This window comes from Paroedura picta, chromosome 11 (assembly GCF_049243985.1).
Source record: "Paroedura picta isolate Pp20150507F chromosome 11, Ppicta_v3.0, whole genome shotgun sequence".
Lineage (NCBI taxonomy): Eukaryota > Metazoa > Chordata > Lepidosauria > Squamata > Gekkonidae > Paroedura > Paroedura picta.
Genome location: NC_135379.1, coordinates 16,973,644 through 16,997,015, shown reverse-complemented (window position 1 = coordinate 16,997,015; position 23,372 = coordinate 16,973,644). Strand labels below are relative to the sequence as shown.

At 44.5% G+C, this 23,372-nt stretch overlaps 1 protein-coding gene across 1 annotated transcript in view; it reads left to right on the top strand.

Annotated features, from left to right (window-relative positions):
- The window catches only part of MALRD1 (MAM and LDL receptor class A domain containing 1), a 245,776-nt gene that overhangs the window by 97,976 nt on the left and 124,428 nt on the right, over window positions 1–23,372 (top strand). The window contains exons 25-26 of the mRNA XM_077304219.1: window positions 5,520–5,765; window positions 10,604–10,761. Coding sequence (XP_077160334.1) covers window positions 5,520–5,765; window positions 10,604–10,761 — 404 coding nt within the window. The remainder of the gene's footprint in view (window positions 1–5,519; window positions 5,766–10,603; window positions 10,762–23,372) is intronic.

The window sequence follows — 23,372 nt, the reverse complement described above, 5'->3', positions numbered from 1 at the left end:
TCTTCTGTTTATCCAGAAATAAGCCCTAGTGGCTTAGAAATAGCTTAGTTCTTAGCAAGTATATTTTGGACAGAGGTCAGTCTCACAAGAACATGTATAAATAGGTCCTGTAATTCCATTATGCTCAATGTGACTATTAATGTATGAAATTTATTTATTTATTATTTTTTATACCTATTCCAATACATTTTCAAGGACTCATCTGGCAAAGTACTTTCCCCCCACGTTGTTTCAGTTTTATGGCTTACTAGATTTAAAGCCCGTTGTGCTTGTAAATACAACGGGCGCTAGAAAGGGTTGATGGGACAGTGTTTTGTGTGTGGGCTTGTGTGAGGTACAGTGTAGGGGTTTTGGCACAATGGGTGGGAGAGGGTCAGATAAGTATAGAGGAAGTAGAGGGGAATGTGGAGTAGTGGTTGGTGATGGAGGGAGGAAATAGTTTGTTGTGTAGAAAAGGTAGTGAATGGATGTATGGTCCAGAGGATGGGTGGGAGGGGGTAAAGTGTACGGAGTTAGGTGGGCTTATTTGAAGGAGGTATGATGATGTGGGTTTTTTTTGTATTGTTTTTCTTTGCAGTGGCATTGTCCAGTCATGCTGGAGGGAGTGGGTTGGGTGGGGGTCCTAGAAGAGCAGGGTTGGAGGGTGATACCAGCAAAGTTCTTTGGAGGCATGAGAGTGTAATAAGAAAAAAGAACGAAATAAAGAGAAATGGGTTGAAGTGTGGTTTTTAAGCCAAAGTTCTTTATCGAGACTCATAGGATGTGGGCTGTAGCTGCGGAGTGCCATGGAAGAGTGTCGTGTTAAGAATGGGTAGTGGGTGAGCTGCTTTTGTGGAATGAAGTTGTTGTGTGCAGAATGGTATGCTGTTGTTGTTGAGGATTGGGTGTTAGTGAGGAGAGGTGGGATGGCCAGGGGAGAGTTGAAGAGAGCTTAGAAGTGCATGTTGTTGATGTGCCTGGTGGTGTGCTGTTTGTGGTAGGAGTTCTTGGAAGACAATGTTTGTAGTAAAGATTTTTGCACTGAAGGTGGGATGTGGTGTGAAGCAGCAGGACAAAGTTAGATTCCAGGTGCACCTTTACCCCCCCCCCCCAGAAACCCGAAGGCATCTGTATTGTAAAAGGACACATAGGGAGACTTAGACTGGCAAGTGGGATTGATTGTCGTGAGGCTGTCATTGAGCTCCTCAGAAGTAGTATAAGGGAAGCATCCCAAGTCCTTGGAATTAGTTGGTGAGAGGTAGAAGGATGGAAATTAAAACACGTAGGACTGATGAAAGAGGGAGGTTGCTGTAGAACTGAAGGTGGAATGTGGGATGGGGACATGATGGCAAAGTGGGGATTTTATCCGGAATATATGCAACCCATGCAGGTGTGAAAGACCAGGACAAATTTGGAGTCCAGGGGCACCGTTAAGATCCCCGCACAAAGAATAATATTCAGAAAGGATACATAGGGATAGTTAGATGGGCAAGTGGGTCTGTAACCCATGTAGGTGTGAAGCAGCACAACAAATCTAGAGTCCAGTGACACCTTAATGCCACCTACCCCCCTCCGAACACAGAAGCATCTTTATTGTTGAAGGAAACACAGATATACTCACAGATCAAAGTGGATTTCATCCTGTTGAGGATGTCATCGAGCCGGGCAGAAGAAAAAGAAAGCAAGCAGATCCAGAAACCAAGCAGTTCCTGCATGTATGTGACTGAAGTTGGTCTGAAGTTCCGAAAGGCCTTCTCTGTCCCCTGGGAGAGGCCTGGCTGCAGCCAGGCCTCTCCCGGGGGAAAGGCCTTCTCTCTCCCCCGGGCTCTTTCCCCATGGCTGCAGCCAGGCCTCTCCCGGGGGAAAGAGAAGGCCGGCGCGGCCCCCCCCACCCTCCGCAAGTCCCGAAAGGCCTTCTCTCTCCCCCGGGCTCTTTCCCCGTGGCTGCATCCAGGCCTCTCCCAGGGGAAAGAGAAGGCCAGCGCCGCCCCCCCCCCCTCAAGTCCTGAAAGGCCTTCTCTTTCCCCCGGGAGAGGCGTGGCTGCATCCAGGCCTCTCCCTGGGGAAAGAGAAGGCTGGCGCGGCCCCCCCCCCCCCCAAACTCACATGGCTGTGGGTTCTCCCGGCGCCGCCGCCCCCCCACCCTTCCCAAGTGCCGAACGGGCTCCCCTCGCCCCTGGGAGAGGCCTAGCAGCAGCGAGGCCTCTCCCGGGGGCGAGGGGAGCCCGGCGCCGCCGCGCCCCCACCCTCCGCAAGTGCCGAACGGGCTCCCCTCGCCCCCTGGAGAGGCCTCGCAACAGCGAGGCCTCTCCCGGGGGCGAGGGGAGCCCGGCGCCGCCGCCCCCCCCACCCTCCGCAAGTGCCGAACGGGCTCCCCTCGCCCCCGGGAGAGGCCTCGCAACAGCGAGGCCGGCGCCGCCGCCCCCCCACCCTCCGCAAGTGCCGAACGGGCTCCCCTCGCCCCCGGGAGAGGCCTCGCTGTTGCGAGGCCTCTCCCGGGGGCGAGGGGAGGCCGGCGCCGCCGCCCCCCCCACCCTCCCCAAGTGCCGAACGGGCTCCCCTCGCCCCCGGGAGAGGCCTCGCTGTTGCGAGGCCTCTCCCGGGGGCGAGGGGAGCCCGGCGCCGCCGCCCCCACACCCTCCCCAAGTGCCGAACGGGCTCCCCTCGCCCCCGGGAGAGGCCTCGCAACAGCGAGGCCTCTCCCGGGGGCGAGGGGAGCCCGCCGCCGCCGCCCCCCCACCCTCCGCAAGTGCCGAACGGGCTCCCCTCGCCCCCGGGAGAGGCCTCGCAACAGCGAGGCCTCTCCCGGGGGCGAGGGGAGCCCGGCGCCGCCGCCCCCCCACCCTCCCCAAGTGCCGAACGGGCTCCCCTCGCCCCCGGGAGAGGCCTCGCAGCAGCGAGGCCTCTCCCGGGGGCGAGGGGAGCCCGGCGCCGCCGCCCCCCCACCCTCCCCAAGTGCCGAACGGGCTCCCCTCGCCCCCGGGAGAGGCCTCGCAGCAGCGAGGCCTCTCCCGGGGGCGAGGGGAGCCCGGCGCCGCCGCCCCCCCACCCTCCCCAAGTGCCGAACGGGCTCCCCTCGCCCCCGGGAGAGGCCTCGCAGCAGCGAGGCCTCTCCCGGGGGCGAGGGGAGCCCGGCGCCGCCGCCCCCCCACCCTCCGCAAGTGCCGAACGGGCTCCCCTCGCCCCCGGGAGAGGCCTCGCAGCAGCGAGGCCTCTCCCGGGGGCGAGGGGAGCCCGGCGCCGCCGCCCCCCCACCCTCCCCAAGTGGCGAACGGGCTCCCCTCGCCCCCGGGAGAGGCCTCGCAGCAGCGAGGCCTCTCCCGGGGGCGAGGGGAGCCCGGCGCCGCCGCGCCCCCACCCTCCCCAAGTGCCGAACGGGCTCCTCCCCACCTTCAGGGCAGTAGCGCGGCTCACGGCGGCTGGCGGAGTGGGCCCCAATTCACATGGCTGTGAGGAGGAGCAGGCCGGCTGGATGACTGTCGGCGCGGTCTGGCAGACTGCACTGAGTCCCGGCCGGCCGAAGCAGCCAATGGGGAGGCGCGCTTCGCGCGCCTCCCCATTGGCTCCTGGTCCTGGATGGACACTCGGAGGGGCCAATCAGGAGCCGCTTCGCGGCTCCTGATTGGCCCCTCCGAGTTTTTATCCCGGACAGGGCCCGCCCTAACTCCTCCCCAACAGCCCTTACTCTTTTATGTAGTCCGTGGCGCCCGTGGCGCCACGGGCGGTTTTAAGATTCTGAGCCAGAAATGCTCCAAAGGGACCATCACCCAGTTAAATCGCTTCAGGGGAAAAGCTGGAAATAAAAACATATGCTTAGTTGTGAAACTATTGAATTAAACCAATATAACATTCCAGCTTTTTTGTTGTCTTCTACTTAAGCCCAGAATGGATTAGCCCACAAAATGAAGAGTCATCTCATTGGATATTTTTGTGTGAAATTCCGTGAAAGGCAAAAAAGTTAAAATATGGAAATGCTTCCCTCTCCTCCACTCTAATTTCTCGCTCTACAGTTTCCCCTTAATTTTTGGCCCTAAAGTGGTATAATTTGGTGGCATAATTTTTATCCGCTATGCACTGAAGTTTTCTGTGATCTTTAACAATAAAAGGGGAGAAATTACAGTTTTTTAAATCTGAAAATCTGAAAAGCAAATACAATATCTGGGTAGTACAAAACTTGAGGAGAAGAGGTTCTTAAAATGTAATTATAGCATTGTGGTTAATGATTGATCTCTGTGAATTCCTAGTCAGGTCTTCATCTAGGTAAAGTTTGAAAAAGCAACAGGAGGCAGGAAAAAGAGAAAGGAAGGAGAGGGAAAGGGAAAACAGCTATTGTGTATTCACTGGACAGGCATTACCAGCGGATAGATCACAAGGGTACTTTTCTCACTCCTTGCACATGGGTGGAATGAGGCAGACAACAACCCCACACATTTTAAGAGCTAGCAAATCACAAGCAGATATGCTTTCAAAGAACCCTTAGAAGGGTTGCCAATTCTGGGCTCAGAAAGCAATGTATAATCCCATAGAGTTCACCCTCCAAAGCATTGATTGTTTTCCCAGGAGAATTTATGTTGGTAGTCTGGTGGTGATCAGTTGTCGTGCCAGAAGATCTCCATGCCCCACCTGGAGATTGTTAACTCTGCCAATCGAGAAGCGCACAGAATGGCTGTTTCTGTGGAAAAATTGGTTGTTGCTGTGGACTTGCCAGCTGGGGAACACCTGTAGTCCTGCCACAGGACCCCACATGCTGGAATGAATTCTCAGCAGTGTTCTAGGGCAGGGGTAGTCAACATGTGGTCCTCTAGATGTTCATGGACTACAATTCCCATGAGCCAGCAAATGCTGACAGGGGCTCATGGGAATTGTAGTCCATGAACATCTGGAGGACAACAGGTTGACTACCCCTGTTCTAGGGCATGCACTCAGTACATATAGCATGTTAGCCAGATTGTTCAGCTACACTGTCACGTTGCATGAACTGAAAATTAATCACAGTGCAAATCTAGAATTTTCTTGCAGCTGTAGAGGGGACGTTGGATTTGATGGTGGTGCCAAGATTCATATCCTCTTATTAGTTAGTGTTTTCACCAAGGAACTCTGAAAATGCCATGGGCTTTCAGGTAGAGCCTAAAATTTTCCCAGAATTACAACTGATCTCTGGACTACAAAGATCAGTTTCCAGGGAGAAAATGGCTGTTTTGGAGGGTGGACTGCTGAGGTCCCTTCCCTTCTAAACCCCCACACTTCCCAGGAATTTCCCCTCATAGGCCTATTATGCACACATAGGATAATGCACTTTCAATGCACTTTAGAAGTAGATTTTCCTGTTCTGCACTGGAAAATCCAGCTGCCAAAGGACATTGAAAGTGCATTATCCTAGTGTGGAATGGGCCATAGGGTTGTCAGCAACTAAGTTAATTTACAACAAGAAACAAGTGACTTCAGACATGATCTCATATGTCTTCTAACAGAAACATGGTGGTATGTTGTCTACTATCTTCTCCTGTTCATCAATGAAAGTGTCCTGTTTTCTTTTACAGGGTCTTGTTCACAGGGTTTCTTGGAATGCCTAAATGGCAACTGTTACAGACCAGAACAAAGCTGCAATTTTGTGGATGACTGTGGGGATAATACGGATGAGAGAGAATGTGGAACTTCCTGCACTTTTGAAAGTGGAATCTGCGGTTGGCAGAATTCTGCAGCTGATAACTTTGAGTGGCTTCTAGGAACCAGTTCACCTCAAATCCTGAGACCTCCCAAGGATCACACACTGGGAAATGGGAAAGGTATGTCATCAAAGGCAGGGCACTGAACCACATTCATAAAGTTTATCATTGTTTACCCTGGGACAAAGGGATGCCTCAAAATTTGGGAATATTTTTAGAAATATGTGAATATGTGCTATCAGAAGCAGCTTGCATTGAAATTTTAACCATTTGGTAACTGGATGAACAAATAAAGCTGTCTTCTATTAACTGAGTTAAACCATTGCTCTTTTGAAGATAGCACTCTTGACTGGCAGAGTCTGTTCAAGGATTTCAGGCAGATTTCTTCCATTTCACCCATTACCTGATCCTTTTTTAATTAGAGATTTCAGGGATCGAACCCAGGATTCCCTCCATGCAAAGTCAATGCTCTACAGCAGGGGCAGTCAACCTGTGGTCCTCCAGATGTTCATGGACTACAATTCCCATGAGCCCCTGCCAGCGTTTACTGGCAGGAGCTCATGGGAATTGTAGTCCATGAACATCTGGAGGACCACAGGTTGACTACCCCTGTTCTACAGGTGACGTGAAGGCAACACTTCTCATCTCAGTCTTTGTTATTTAACTGTTTTCAGCTCTGACCAGATGTGTGCCTTTAGCACAGTGGTCCCCAACCTTTATTAGGCTGGGGACCGGCAGGGCATTGGGCCGCGCCCGCAGGGACCGCGCGGGCCACGCCCACGAGCCGCGCCCGGCCGCACCCGCGGGCCGCACCCGCGAATCGGGCCGCGCCCGGCCGCGCCCACTGATCGGGCCACGCCCGCGAGCCGCACCCGGCCGCGCCCGCGGGCTGCACCCATGGATTGGGCCGCACCTGCGGGCCGCGCGGGCGCGGCCTGGCTTTGATTCCCTCTCCCCGCCCTCCCCGCAGTAAGAAGCTTCCCGGGCCGCAAGCTTGCGGCCTGGGAAATTTTTTACTGCGGGGGGGGCAGGGAGAGGGAGCCGCGGCCCGGCGCCGGGCCGCAGCCCGCAGGTTGGGGACCACTGCTTTAGCAATCCCTTTATTCTTTTGCCATATTGCTTCTGTGGATGTTTCATACTCTGGCTATATTTTAAACAATGTTTATTGTTCGCTTTGATGCTTTTAGCAAGCTGCTCCTCAAAATCTTTCTGTATGCCGGATCATTGACTTACATTATTATTATTTTTTTTTTTTGCCAGAGCATGTGGGTCCTTCCTGTTCAAATCATTGGAGGAGACCTTCCATTTTTTGAAAGAAGCCTCTTTTGAAATTGAGTGTGGCAGTTTTGGACTTTAGGGGTAACTTGCTGTTCACCTCGATGCTGAAAATAGCATTGTGGTCATGATTCACAGCTGGTCTAGCTACATCTCTCACTAGGTCTTGAGACCCACTCAGAACACAATCCAAAATCATGACATCTCTGATTGTCTCTGCGACCAGCTGTTCCGGTGCAGTCATTTGTGATATCCAGGAATCTCATTTCTACAGCAGGACTTGAGTACATGTTTACCTAGCCAGTTGAAGTCTCCTAGTATAATTTCATGATCTACTTTAGTCTCCTCCCTGATTTCCTTCTCCATCTCAGGATCAGCCTCAAGGTTAGGTGAAAGTACATCTCCAATGTTTAAGTAACTCTTGGGGCCATTTTTCCACCCATATCACTTCTGTTGGGGAATTAATTTCCCCAATGTTTTCTAATTTATTTGGTTTTATGTCCTCTTTTACATATGATGTCTCCAGCCTCTCTCACAAACGACTTTCATTGTACATAGATGCACTACATTTCATACGATTTGTGAGAAATCCTCAGGTCCACGCCATCATAATTTCCTTGGCTGTGACAATTCACAGTATGCCTGTTGTGTTAGAAGCTACCCTTCCTTTGCAATGGTTGATGAGATGAGCTTTTCCTCTGGAGACAGCAAAACCGCATTTGCTCCATCTAATTTCCCAATGATACTGTTGCAAACCTGTACCAACAAATGAATGCCTAAATTAAATCCCTGTCATAAAATCCACCTTGTGAGCCTGACATGACTAAATAAAATATAATACAGAAGTAGTAAACAAGAGCTACCCCTCTGGAGGATAAAATAGGGCTTATAGACAATCTCGGGAATCACAGTATTCATAGATAGGAGTCCAGCAGCAGCTTGGAAACCAGCAAGAATTTCCAGGTTTAAACTTTTGATAGTCAACCTCCCTTTTCAGAATGAAGCTCCCTTTGTCAGATCTGATGCTTGAAAACCTTTTTGGTCTATGAGGTGCTACTGGATGCCCTTCTACTGCAGAGCAACATGGCTAACCTTGAAACAATACCTGCAGTGGATGAATAGGTACCCTGAAAGCAGAAGAACCTGAAACTGTTTTTGCAGCCATTTATTTAATTCCCAGGACAGATGTTTCCCTGTGGCAGTAGATGATTCTTGTATCTCTCTGCACACTGGTTCTACAGAAGCCACAAGAAGAAAAACCCACTGGCCATTGTCACTGCTGCCATAAAACTTGGGGAGATGTAACAAAAAAGACCCTGCAAAGTTAATGCTGTCAGCCCTATTGATCCTGTATGGACTATCAGTTACAAAGAAAGAGGTTTTCTATGCCTTCCCTTAGGGAAAAGGCAGATATAGGGAAGCAAGGAATCAGATTTGGACAGTGAAAGAAGAGTTTCTCTAATTCGCGTTCCTTAATTTGATATGTGTTTTCACTATCTACAGACCTACAGCAGGCTTTGGTTAGAATTGGTCCCGGAGCAGACAACAAGCTTGTGTCTCATCTTCCCATTCTAAATTATCAGTCTCCCCCTTCATCCATAGTTGGCATTTCCATACCAGGGCTGATTTCTTACTAGTCTGACAGGTAAATGGAGAACTGGATAAGTGGAGGAACAGTTGACTGATATTAACATAATATCCTTGTGGGTGTTTAGTTGTGGGTGTGAAAACTGCTTCTCAAGCCTTTACATCTTTTGAAACTCAAGGGAACTATCAGCACAGCTATGTTACTGAAAAGAGAGGGAAACTGCCAGGAAGCCATAACATGCCCTATGTGGTTACTTAGGGAACAGGTCAACTAAACATTGCATATGCTCGGTAATGCTTTTCTTTCCTTAGTACTTATTATTTTTGAATTGTCCCATGATCCAGAAATCACTCATAGTGCTGAAAAAACAGGTTCTGATGCTAAATTCTACAAAATCTGAACCCTTATCTACGCAAACGCATATATACATCAACTGTATGCCAAAGCCCTTTCTGCAGTTTCTTGTTGATTAAGTTTGGCCTGTTGACCCAAAAGTTATTAGATGATTGGTGTTGCTCCATCATTTATTTTAATGATCTCAAAACTATGCATTATACGAATCAGTGAAGAACAACCACTAGGGGCCACGTGGAAATCAATGAATCAAGCATGACCTGATGCCTTGTTTTCTTTGATACTGGTTATATTCAAGTAATTTTGATGGATTAAGGTTTCTGTGAAACCGGACAGCCCGTGTACCATCTTGACAGTGCAATCCTAAACAGTGACAACCCTATAAGCTGGCCACTCTCTGTAATTGTTCAGGATGGCAGTGTTAACCTATCATCTGATATTTAGAAGAGACTGACATGCTCTTGTTGTTTTCATAGGTTTATATCTCTGTGGGGTCTGCATAGTTACCAGCACTTGAATACACATTTCTAATTTTTCCGTACCTCTTTTCACCGGAAGCTTACAGTGATGTTCAACTAATGAAGGATTTATTGCAGACATTTCCTGGTCTCTGCATGAGGTCTTAGTTCATCTCCCCCTGACAAGCCTGGTTTGCTTTCTTGGAAACACTGATCTGGAAGAGAACTTGAGGATCATTTAATTCAGTTAGCTTTAGCTACAGGAATCGTTCATATAAAATTTTGCTTTTTGGAAAAGGCTCAGTGATTTGGAAGGGACGTGTCTTCTTAGCCTCTTGCTAATCGCCAATGTCACTTGTAAAGGTATTCCAAGCCACTGAAAAAAGAATTTCAGCTTTATAGAAATCAATGATCCATCCCTAACTCAATGGAGTGTGGTGAGGTTCACTGTATTTAAAAGAAATCTACCAGATGTTAACCCAGCCCCCACCTAAATTCTCTTAAGAAATATTTTTGAACAATCTCAAGAGGCAATCTGTTCCATTGTCCAAATATCCATTAAGTTAGAAAGTTCTGTTAATATTTCAATTAATTTCCCTTCATTTAAAAAACATTACCTTTGATACTAGTGTTGGGTGTTTTGTAGAAACTTACAATGCTTAATTCCTTTAAAGAAACACACATGGGGGAGATTTCTGGTTCTTTCTTCATTCCTTCTGAACATTTTACATGTGTGATCTTTCTTTCACTAATTCAGTAGGATCAGGATGTTTGAGCAAGATACAATTTGTGGAGCATCTGGCATGAGCAATCGTTAGTGTCCCAAGAGTGTTGAGAAAGACAGGATGAGAGACAAAAGAGAAGAGAGACAGAGTCTAGCTGGTCAGGAGAACAAAGAGAAATGAAAGCATCCTGGCTTGCAGTTAAGTTGTCCCTGGTACAAAATCCAGCACTGAATAATTATAGAAATGTCATGTGAGGCTCCCAACCAATTGTGAGGCCATGCTGGAAGCCACTTAGCATGTTAAATGTACTTGATAGAATTTCAAAAGGTGGTCGGGTTCATCTTACTAGGCTTCTGCATAGTCTTATATAAAGGCTTTAAAACCCACACCACTTCAGATATAATTACAGGAAAGCAATCTGTGCATTCCCAAAGTTTATTTGTGTTCTTGTTAAAGATGACCAAGTAAGATGTTAATTGTTAAAACATGCACTGTAGTTGTAACTAGCTCTTTAGTTCTGCTACATTCTACATATTGAGATTTTATATCTTTTGGTAGGGCACTTCCTTTATCTTGAAGCAACTTCAGTAGGTGTTAGAGGTGAGAAGGCACACTTGAAGAGTTCCAAGTGGAAGGAGTCTAGCACCACCTGTGGACTGAGTTTCTGGTATTACACATCTTCAAAAGCAACAGGACAAATCCAGCTTCTTATTAAGGTAACAACTTCCCTTTTCTTCTTCTTTCTGTAGCCATGAGGCATCCACTTTTTCTCCCACTTACATTTCTAGGAAAGAGATCCTACTGAACATGACACAACAGACTCTTTGTGTTGTAGGAAAAAGTGTTCCAAAGTATGTACAGATTCATAAGCAATTCCTCCATATGTTCTTCTACGTATTTTCAGCATTCATTTTACTATACAAAAATATCATTTTCTAAGAAATACATCACATTTGACATAGTCATTCATACATTTGATATGTTTAAAATATTTTGACAAACATAAGAAATTACAAGCTGTACTTAACTTATTCACTGTGTATTTATAGATTGCTTTTCTTGCTGAGACTCAGTGTGGACTATGCAGTAGAAAACAATGCTATCTGATAGTATGAGACATTCAATAAGCAGCGCAATATAAAAAAACTGTCAGGTAACTGAATTATAAAAAAAGAATAATGCAGTAAAAACATGATAATATATACAATAAATAGTGACCTTCTTCTGCCCAGCATATAGAATTTGGAACTGGATACATTACACAAAAACATTCCTTTTCCTTCTGTCTGTAATAGCTGGCCAGGAGCCAGTATTGAGTTGGAGCATCTTTCATCGGTCTTCCAAACAAACAGAGCCAAAGGAGCTTACAGGGTGCTAGGTCATTCCAATCCAAGATTCAGGAATCCAATCTGAGAGGTCACAATCTGCGGGTTAGAAAGTGGTGCCAGCATGTCATAGAATCATACAATAATAGAGTTGGAAGGACATTCACAACCCTATCGCTCATCCACTGTAACTTGGAACCCCCTTGACCCTTCACAGAATCAGCCTCTCTGTCAGATGTCTATCCAGCTTCTGTTTAAAAATATCCAAAGATGGAGAACCCACCATCTCCTAAGGAAGCCTTTGAGAAACCGCTCTGTCAGGAACTTCTTCCAGATGTTTAGATAGAATTTCTTTTGAATTAATTTCATCCGATTCATTCTGGTCTGTCCCTCTGGGGCAAGAGAGAACAATTTTGCTTCATCCTCCATATGGCACCCTTTTAGAAGATTGTTATCAGATCCCCTCTCAGTCTCTCCCTGAAGATTTGTATAGGTGCATGCCAACTGCTTCAACCTTATCCTGCAACAACTCACCCTCGCTTTCAGCAGGTGGCCGACATCTAGCCATAAGGTGAACACTTCTCCTTTTAACCTGCAGCTCTGCTCTAAGCCTGTGCCTTCCTCTCCATTACCAGCTGATGCAGGTGATCCTGGAGGGCTAATGACAAGCAGCTGGCTTTCATCTGTTGGATCAGAGCTGGGGAGCAGAGGTGATTCTGTGCAAGTTCTCAGCTGTAAATCTTGGCATGCTTACACCTCCTCCTCTTGTTTGTTGGTCTCTGCTGCCTCTGCTCTCTGCTGCCTCTGCTCTCGTTCTGCTGGCTCCTTCTTCCATCACTGACTGCTGGCTGACCCACAACACTGTCTGCGTGAACCAATCAGAAATTAGAACCATGACCAAACCAAGGACCAGAATGGTTATATTGATGGACAGAATTGTTTGGGAGTTTGAGAATTGGCCTAAGACTAGGAAGAACCAGGTTGAAATCTCCATTCAGCCATCAAGCTCATTGCTATGGGTCAGTTGTGCTCTGTCGGCCTAACCTAGCCACCAAGACTATAGTGAGGATAAAATGGAGAAAGGGGGAAATCATTGCTTGGGTACTCTGGGAACCGGTAGGATACCAGAGTCTATAACAAATAAATTTTAGTTAAGTGGTATCTCTTGTGATTTAGGGCAGGGTATAGAGAATCCTGACTGCAGAACTGCAGCTCTTAATCTCCTGCTGATACCCAGGGTCCTCGACAGATGTCTGGCACAGTATTTGTGTCTGGACCAGGTCAGGATATGGGGGACTATAGCTAGCATTGCATGAGATTGTTCGGAAGCACTCTGTGCACACCCTGTTTGCAGGGCTTGGCAACATCGGGATTAAAGTGAAATGGAACACAAAACATAAAAGGCATTTTCCCCCCAAAACTTAAAAAGCATTTTACAAGACCTCGCCTCAGTGCTTTCTCCTGTATGTTAAAAAGAAATATCCTGCCACATTCAACCAATTTAGTGAAAAACGGTTCCCTTTTTGCTTCCTTTCTCACTCTGTCCTCTGCATGCCGGGTTTCCTTTTCAAATGACAAACAACTGCAGCTTTTTGATACTTTTCATGTTAGCAAAATGTTGGCTTTGTATTTGGCTCCCTGATGGTTGAAAGCAAAATGTAGCTGAAATGCTGGCATCTGGCATCAGAAAATGTTCAGCTCCCAATGTAAATTGAGTGGAAATATATGTGCTACTCCTTTGACATTTTGTTTTTGAACTGTCCCCCCCCCCCACACACACACACACAAGCTCCCCACGTGCAATATTTGTTAAAATTGGTATTTTTTCAGTTTGGGTCTACTGAATTTTTTGGTGGGGAATTTCTGAAAAATCCCAGATATCAATACTGGTACAATATTCAGATCCAGTATTTTTTAGAGTTCCCAATTTCTGTTTCTGGTCCAGTAGACCAGAGGAAAAAACTGATTTTAAAAGAGCCAGTGCAAAGCTGACCAGTAGTGAACAATCTGCTTTCCATGGGGACAGTCAGTCATGGCCAAGTTTGCTTCTCCAGCAGCCTGACTGAAATTGGACTGCAGGAGAAGCCAACCCTAGAAGCTACCCTGCCATGTGGAGCTCATTGCTCCCTGCAGCACAGGAGATCCTGGCTGGGCTTGCTTCTCCTGCAGTCTGGTTTAAATCAGGCTGCTTGAGAAACAAAACAGAGGAGTTCCTGTACCATATGGAGCATATTGCTCCATGGGGCTCAGCCAAACCTGGCTGGGCTTACTTCTGCTGCAAATGTGTTTAAACCAGGCTGCACAAAGGGAGCAATCTGCTTCTGACAGTACAGAAAATACTGGGGCTAACTTCTTCTTTAAACCTGGCTGCCTGAGAATCCAGCCTTAAACCTAGCCTGAGGGAACAATCTGCTCCCCATCAGCACAGCTAATCCTCTGGCTGTCCTCCACAGTTCCTTTAAAGTTTTAAGAGACTGCAGTAGAAGCTTAACAAACAGCTAAGAGAAGGGAACAATCTGCTCCTGCCCCTTCTTTTTGGTGAGCCAGTATGGTATAGTGGTCAAGAGCATTGGAGAACAGGATTTGATTCCCTATTCCACATGCAGCCAGCTGGTTGACTTTAGACTATTCACAGTTCTCTCTGGGTCATTATTTTAGAGCAGTTCTGTTAGAGCTCTCTCAGCCTCACATAACTCACTGGGTGTCTACTGTGGAGAGAGAAATATGGGGCATAAAAGTAATTCCCAAATATATATGGAATTTTTTCCTGGTTTTCTCAAGAAAACCCAGATACATTTGGGATGTCAAAATCTACCTGAAAAATTCCATTGTGTATGTGTATATAGATATATGTGTATAGGCTCAGGTAGATCTGTCTGCACACTCCTAGTCTCCTCCATTCTTCATATGTAAGATGTCATTCACCCTACTTATCCATGGGAATGAAAGCAAACATTTTATCAGAATTCTTTGCAGGGGTGCAAGAATAGTGTTTCCCAACAAAAACACATTGACAGTTTCTTCATTGAATTTAAGCGGGTAATTCTATGCAGCATTGCACTGGAATACAACTGACATAGAAAGCAGCTTGATGTAGTGTTTGTACACAATTTCATCAAGTTCATATAATGGAACCTTCAAGCAGTCCATATATCCAGAATGAGAATTGCTGGACTCATATCTTCCTGAAATATGCCTCCCCCCACCGGAAAAAAAAACAACCTTTCACAGAAGGCATCCCACCCCCTCTGGCTTTGGTTTATGGATTTCAGCCTCTTAGGAGAAACTTTCTCAACCAGAGTTTCATGGAACCCTGGGGTTTCATGACAGCCCTGGAAGGGTTTCCTGACTGAGTAGGAATTCATTAATTTTTAATCTATTTTTTTAAATGATTAAAGATTTATCAGGTGCTATGACCATGTATGGTTATGTCAACCTGCCCCCTCCCAAATTAGCCAATGATGGACCTGGAGGGGGTCAGAAGGGGAGGGGCCTCAGGTACATATAGCTCTGCTTCTCAACCATATTCTGCATGATTGTGCCACTTCTGGGGTTTCTCAAAGCCTGAAGAATGTTTCAAGTTGAGAAAGGCTGTCTTAGGATAATATGGTTATTTGTTGAAAGTACTGTTCCTGCTAGCCTTTATGTGCGCATCTGTGAAATCCAGTTTCTACGTTTTAAAATTCAAGGGGCTGCCTATCCATTAAAAAAAATTATTACCCTTTTAAAACAGATTTTATTTGTTGTCCCAATTTCAAGTAAAGCTGTACAGGGACAATACTTCCATACAAATAATGTCATAGTCCTGTTGTATGCCACATTGTTCAAACTGCATCTACTGTATGCAGTTCTGGAGGCCTCACTTAAAAAATGATGTGGTCCAAATTGAGAGGATTCAGAGGAGAGCAATGAGGATGATCTGGGGCCTAGGGACCAAGCCCTATGGGGAAAAGCTGAGGGAAGCATTTGAAAAGTTGTCACTTAGAGAAGGGCAGGGAACGGTTCCTGTTGGTAACAGAGGATAGAACCCAGAGTAATGGCTTTAAATTACATGTAGAATGGTGCCAGCTAGATATCAGGAATTTTTTTTGCCGGTCTGTAAACAACTTTCTGTTAAGCAACTCTGAGTGCTTGCATGTTTGGTTATGGACTGGATAGTTGTCTCCAGTTACTGTCGTTTTCCTGGATAAATTTTACCATGCACACCAGTTCACGGTGGACAATTAATGCTAGTTATTGTAGAGTGACTTCCACAGTTGGCAAAGTTCCAAAACTCAGTGCCTTCCAAAATTAATTTTGAGTTACCCTCCGTGCTTGAAAATGACATACAGCAAATTACTGAGAAGCCTAGTTATTTTGAGAGTAATTAAAATGCACAAAGAGAAAGAGCACGTCAGTATGCAGACCCCTGGTGATGAGCTATCAGAAACATCAAAACAAACGCCCACGGAACAGTATCCCACTGAAGCATCCTCAACTGGCTGTTCAGTGTAATGTTACCAGGAAGCTCCTGAGCCCATTACTCAAATAACCAGGTGATAAATGTCTGCTCTCATTACTGACATTGCTCCAAAATAGCTCTCTGGTAGGCAAAAAGTAAAAGTAAAGAGAACATTTTACTGGAAAAGACGTATGAAAAATATACTTAATACCATACTGCTCTTTCACTTGATAATGTTAGAAATGGTTCACAGCAGATCTCTGATCACAAAAAATGAAGAAGGTGTTGGTGATATAAATATATTCTTTGTATGTTTTATAAATTGGGAAATTAAAGTTGTTAGTTCCATGGCAGTGCTTAATTGTGTTCTTAATTTTTATAAAGGCTGTTGCTTCTATACAATTTTCTCTCAGTTATATTAGTCAAAAAGCAAATCCTTATTTAAATGAGAAATATGTACACATCTAATTGCTACTTTTAGAATCATAGAATTGGAAGGCACCTCCAGGTCCAACCCACTGCAGAATGCAGGAAATTTACATTTACTCAGCACTTACAGAGTCAGCTACTCTTTTTATTTGTTTTGTTTATTTTTATTTTATTTATTTATTATTATTCAATTTTCTCCTGAGCCGTCTTCACATGGAGACTAGTGGTGGTTCACAGCAATATTAATATTTAAAACCAGCAAAATACAAAAATACAGTAACATTATTTTTAAAATGTATCCTTTCTAAAAATGCTCCATCTTTCTTTCTTTCTGTCATTTTATTCAAATCACCATCCTCTTGCTGGCAATTTTTCAGCCATTCTAATGGTATTGGGTGGGTGAGAGGGGGAGCCCACAGTGGGGGTGGGAGAAAAATGGAGGTAGGTCTGATATAGCTGTGATCTAAATCGCCTTGACCTCAACCCTAGGCCTGGTAGAAGAGTGTGGTTTTACAGACCTGCTTGACATTTCTGTCAGGACCCACATCTCCATTGGCAGCCCATTCTACCAGACTGAGGCCAGGCATATCTGTCTGGGGCCAGAGACTGCCAGCAAATAAGCATTTGCTGAGTGCAACATTCTTCAGGGAACATACTGGAAGAGGTGATCACATCTTTTGTTTCCTTTTCAAGTGACCTCGAGGAGGTTATTTTGCCCAAGGAGCAGCACAACATTGTCTTGGTGGTTCAGTATTTTTCACTTTGTGGAAAAGTGGGCATCACTTTTGAATTATAATGATATTCTTTTTACATGTCTGTTTTCTCTCTGACGTATCCAGAAATTCTAAAAGATCTTAGCATCTGCTTGCCGATATGGAAAAAACAGCCAAAATATACTCAAGATATCATCTAGTCCTTATTTATGACTTATTAATACCAAGCCTTGAGTATTTCCCCAGATTTTAGTTGTTAGTAGTTGTGTTTTAGCTGCTGAAGAATTTGTGAAATTTAGGCTGTTATGTAAGCTTTTTTGCAGTGATTTTATATATTTTTTGGTATATTCTCATGCTGTTGTAATTTGTAAACTGCTACGAACCATTTTAAGGAAAAGTGATCTGTATATGTTTATAAGTAAATTAATAATATTAGTGTGATCCTTTTTGGTATCCATGTAAATAACTTGTATTCTGAAAGACCAAAACAGGCTACATACAAGTGTAGACCTCCAAAGAATTTGTGGCAGTAGCCATCCTATTTCCCTACCTTTGCTTACTCCCTTCTCTCACCACCCATTCTCTCAGTTTCTCTCTTTCTCCCACTATTTTTCTTCTTTATCTCTCTATCTCTTTTTCTTCTCTCTCCATCACTTCTTCTGTCTCCATTCTCTTCTCTCTTCATCATTCCTTCTGTCAGTCTTCCTTTTCTGCCTTCTTTTCTTGACCTCCTCTATTCTTGTCTCTCTCTGAGTTCTACTGGTGATATAGAAAACTATGTGGAGCCCAACTGTGCTGGTGAAAGCGAGGGGGGCTGGCCATGATTGGGGAAGCTGTGTGGGCCAACCAGGCCAAGCATGACTCATGGGTGGCCCTGCTGCCAGAAGCATACCAGGTGAAGCTCCATGGCCAATGCCTAAGGCAAAGCAAGACTCCTTGGCTGCACCACCACTGCTGAACCCAGTGTGACTGCCCTGTCCCATGGACATATGCTGATGGTACTTTATTTGGGGGGAAATTATCCCATTTCCCATACAGTCTTTTAAGATTTAGGATTTTTCTGCAAACCTGGGAAGGCCCTCAAGTTTGCTGAAAAATTGTTTAGTATTCGTGTGGTCCTAATCCATAGATTTAGATATCCACAGATGGTGGCCACATGTGGTTTATAATATATAGATATTAGCAGACCTGGGAAAATAAACCTGTCCCACGCATGGAGAGCTGCATTCAACTAGTTCCTAACATAAATTACAGCTCCCTCAACAATTGGAATGGATTAAACAGCATGGCCTTGGTCAGTACAGCGTGTTCATTAATCAATCAGTTGGTGTTCCTCTCCGATAACATATTAAACTTGTACTGGTGTCTTTGATGATGATGGTGTGGACCAGAGCATCTGGTGAGATCCTATATATTGCTTTTCCCTGTTATAAAACTTCCCCAGGTTATGAACTGCCTTCTATTTAAGGAACAATGCAGAGTTTTTAAGAAAAAATACATAATTTACTAATTTATACAGCCTTTTAATAGTCAGGGATATAATGTGCAGAGGCATTGTACATTCAAATTAGCTGTGCTTTTCTTTTTTATTAAAGAATTATTTTAAGGCCCAATGTAGATACTGCTGCTTTGAGTGGGTTGATGGAGGAAAGTGAAAAGAATGGCTCCTGTGACATTTATAATTCTTGAATATATGCTGCCATAGTGGAATAACTGCTGATAAAGGTTTTTCATACAGCATTTACTGGGGCCTGTCTATTCAATGAACGTGGATAGACTTACGACTAATCATATTTTTATGTGATTGTACTGAAAGTCATGTGGGTGTTAGATTAGGGATCACGCTGGTGATGGGCTAGAGGATACATGTGTGTGTGTTTTTAAAGCATGGCTGTAATATATGAAATGCACCTTTTGAGAGGCTGCAAATGCAATTTTTTTGTTGAGGGTAAGAAAAGGAAGTATTTCTCTTAGTTTGACCAGTGTTTAATATTTTTATTTATTTAACATCTACACGCTGGTCCAAGGGCACAGCTGGTCCAAGGGCATGGACTGGAATGTCCTCCGTATACTGATGACGTCCAGTTCTCTCTGTTAGTTGTAGGATGTTTTAAATGTTGATTGCAAATGTTTTTACTGTGTTGTAAATTGCCCCAAATCAATGATGATGATGATGATGATGATGAATCATTACTACTGACAACTATTTACAGCCTGCTTTTTTCAAGAGAAAGAGGATTACATATTATAAAATAGTACAATCCAGTTTCATGAGACATCCAGCAAAGAACAAAGAACTAGGCCTATCATCACAAAAACTAGAAACAATGCAAATAAGTATCAGACGTGATCGATCATAAACAATGCCGAAAGGATGTAATTACAAAAGTAGAAAGTAATGCAATAAAAGTAATATGGAAGTTGCTTTTATTAAAGGAACGTGATTGTGTTCTGTTACATGGTTCATTGTAGCAGAATGCAATCATGTTCCTCTAATAAAAGCATCTCCCATTCCATTATTCTACAGCCTTCATCCCAGTTATAATAATAATAATTTATAAAATGTCCATGTCCACAAATCCTATCAGATACAGTGGTAAGTAAATGCACTGAGGGGGTTCCCACACCATCACATAGCACTTTCCCCTATAGAATAAGCCCTTTATAAATGCTGTAAAGAAATGGCAATAATGGCATTCAGCACCAAAAGTGTGGAAGTCTTAGCCCATTTGCACACAATTAAAAGGGGGAGGGGTGTCCACATTGTCACCATTGTCACCACCTGTAACCCTATCCCCCCCCCTCGCAGGGCCTTGTGCTCTGTGGATAGCAGCTTGTTGGTCATTCCCAGTCCCAGGTCCTTGCCATATTGAATTTCTTCCATTTTTATCTATGTTGGGAGAAATTAAAGAATGTTTTGGCTTGTGTTGTGACAGCTAAAGCATGATATTATTAGGCTAGGCTGAGCCCGGTACTTCCAAGGAAATGCCTTTCACCTCCCACACTTTCTATTACAGGAAATGCTATTTCGTACCAAGTGTTACCATAAGATGCAGCACAAAAGGTCTAAGAGAAAACCAATTCCTTGCTCCATCAGAGATGGGTGGGTTGGATTAATTTACTTGAACGGCCTGTTTGTTGCTGATGAAAAGGAAAGGATAAGGACAAGTTAAAGGGATATCTTTGTGTTCAGGGCGGCAGTATAGCTCTTTGGTGAGTTTACTGTGGACTATTGGGTATGAGTGGTTAATAAAGCAATCATAGGCAGGTCTGCTCAGAATCCAACTCAGGCTAGTTCAACAGGGCTTACTTTCTGAAAAGACTTGGAAGGCTTTCACCATTCCGTCTGGTTTGTGGCTTTGGTGTGTATATTGACTTTTGAAGATACTTTTAATGATATCCCATGGAAAACGTCTTTAACAAGTATCTCTGCTGTTCATCTAACACTATTTCCCATAACATATGTAATTGTAGATTTGTAATTGTAAATCTTGTGCTTTTTGTGTAAAAAGAGAGGGGGTATATAATTGTCCACTATTAAATACTCAAATTACTAATTCTTTATTCTCTTAGAAAATGCGTTCCTTCATAGATCTGTTTCAGGGGACTGAAATGTATGCCTCTAGAGCCATTCAGTACTGTACCCAAAATGGCTCTTTTAAAAAGAAAATGAAATCTTTAAGGTATGTTGGAGGGCTCATTGTAGTGCTTTGGGGGGGGGGGTAGTTAGGACATTAGCATAACAAGTATGTGAAGGGAATGACATTCAAAGATTTTTATGGGACAAAAAGGGCTTCTTTATGGAGTGCTAAGCAAGACGTCAGTTATCAGTATTAAGTTGTAATATTTTTAATGATGCAAATGAACTTTCTTATATTGGCTCTTTGGTGATCTCTTGCCCTCAATTTTGACTTAAATTGGCTCTTCAGTTATAAAAGCTTTTTGATTCCTGGTCTATGTCTTACAGGTCTAAAGCAGAAGGGAAGGATTGGGAAGGGCTTTGTTACCCAAATTGCTCCATGTGCCAGTCTCATAACATGCATGGTGTCCTCTAGGAGTTTAGGGTCAGACCATGTCTTGTGAGTAATTATTTCAGGGTTGAAAAGTCTGGGGTATAGCCAGGTCCCAATTTGATACAGCACTCCAGTTAAGAAGGAAAAATGAAACTAACACAGACTTCCCCTAGGAGGATGCAAGAGAGAAGAAATGCCAGTGGGAACATATGCATCAGACAACATTGCTGTATTACTGGTTGTTGCCTAATCTGGGTGAATGGGTTCATCTAAGGGGAAATAAAGAATGAAAGCAAAAACATATGGTGCTTCAACCCGATTTACGACAGGAGAGAAGAAAAGCTGGTCTGGGGTGGAGGAAAAATCCAAACTGAAACCAGCCAAGAGGTTAAAGATCCAGGGTTCAGTGATCTGGACAAAAAGTGAAGGTCCAGAAATCTAATCTACTGCAAATCTAAGTAAGGAGAACCAGCTACAAAATTAGAAGGGCTTGAGATGCTCCTTTTATGGGATTTGGAGCAACGACATTCGGGATCCACTTATGAAATGTGTGGGGCACTAAATTGGGGAGTTTCGGACAAAAATATCTATAGGCTAATGGGTCTGAACTTACTGAGAAGGAAAAAGATCTTGGGATCTTGGTAGATAGCTCAATGGAAGTGTCAACCCAGTGTGCTGCAGCAATGAAACAGGCAAACTCTATGGTAGGGATTATTAGGAAAGGGATTGAAAATAAAATGATCAATATCATAATACCCCTGTATAGATCTATGGGGTAGCCTCATTTGGAGTGCTATGGACAGTTCTGGTGACCATATCTCCAAAAGGACATTGCGGAGCTGGAAAAAATGCAGAGAAGGGCAACCAAGGTGATTAGGGGATTGGAGTGCCTTACCCATGTTGACCAAATGGGCAAGTTGCCTGGTGTGCCAATGCCCAGTGGCAAACACAGGAATTCGATTTCAGAAGCAGGCAGTGTATTGGAATAAAGGGGATCTCAGCATCAAAGCCCAAGAAATCTGTTTATAGCAATTTCAACATTAGCCTTTTTTACAACTTTTAGACATATTCAGATGTCTTCTTTAATTTCCTTTATACCTATATGAGTCCATTAGCCAGGCATGGATGTCTTTTGCCTTTATTTGGAGTGTCCATGTGCTGTTTTGCTTAACCAGCTGCTTAATCTTGCTCCGCTTGCCCACTTTACCTCTTCCTGTTCTGCACAGGAACTGAATTTAGGTTTAGTTTGCCTAAGCTGCACACAACAATTGGCATCAAAATGGCATTAGTCTTCCCTATCACCTATGAGAAAAGGCTGGCCATTTCCAAGAGCTTTTTATCTGTCAGAGTAAATTAATTGCATCTAATTGCAAATGAGCAAATTTGTAATGGAATTTAGAAAAACAAGACATACCAGCCAGTTAAAGTTAGCTTAAACAATAAGAGCCCTGTAGCTTACTTGACAGGTAATGGAAGAATCAGGAATAATGCCAGCCGGAGACATCAGTGAGAATCCCCAAACAGCTAATGGATTAACATAGTGTAGAATCTGTCACCTGGACACTATAGCGTCTTAGCAGGCATAATCCACCATCATTGCTGCTGCCTTTTATTGTGCAAAGGAGGAGAATGAAAGGTAGCAATATATAAATAGCCTATTTCATTGCTTTAGATTTAGGTATTGTGGGACCAGGTCTCCTGCTATACCACTGCATGCTGTGGCTCTGTTTAGCAGTAAGAGAAATTGGAGGGGAGTGCAGTCATGGCAAGATCATTTCTGGATATACTAAAAGTGACAATGTATATCACTACTCTGTTCTAATAACCTAGCCCACACTTTTCAGAGAGCGAAGTGACATGCAAACACCACCAGTGAATCAACATGCACGGAATCCTCTTACATACTACTTCCCCGACAGATATAGCATTAATTATTATTCTAGGCAATAGATAGTTAAGTAAGCTCAGCAACTGATCAGCCAAAATCTAACTGTTTTGCAGTTTGTTCTCATGAACACAGATTAACTATATGGAAATACTTTTATGTGTGGGCTTCACTTTCTTTTTCCTAGACCTATCAAAATAAAAAGCATGGCTTACCATGGCTACTCGTTGAAGCCCGTGGAGGACTGGCTGGAGGCGGACACAACCGCACCAGCAGCCTGCTGGCCGGGCACACTGCCAGTATGTAGCATGCCTGGCAGCAGGGCAAGGTGGGACCCGTGGCACCTATAAAAGGCACCACGTGCACGGAGCCCGGGCCTCTTGCCCAGGATGCCATGGAGAGCAGCTTCCCTCCCCCCCACACCCTGTGTTAATGCGAATACAGCCTTGTTCTATGTCATGAGGGGTCATTTCACTGTCGATAATTTGTCACAACTGCGGATTTGCATTGGATGAAGCCTG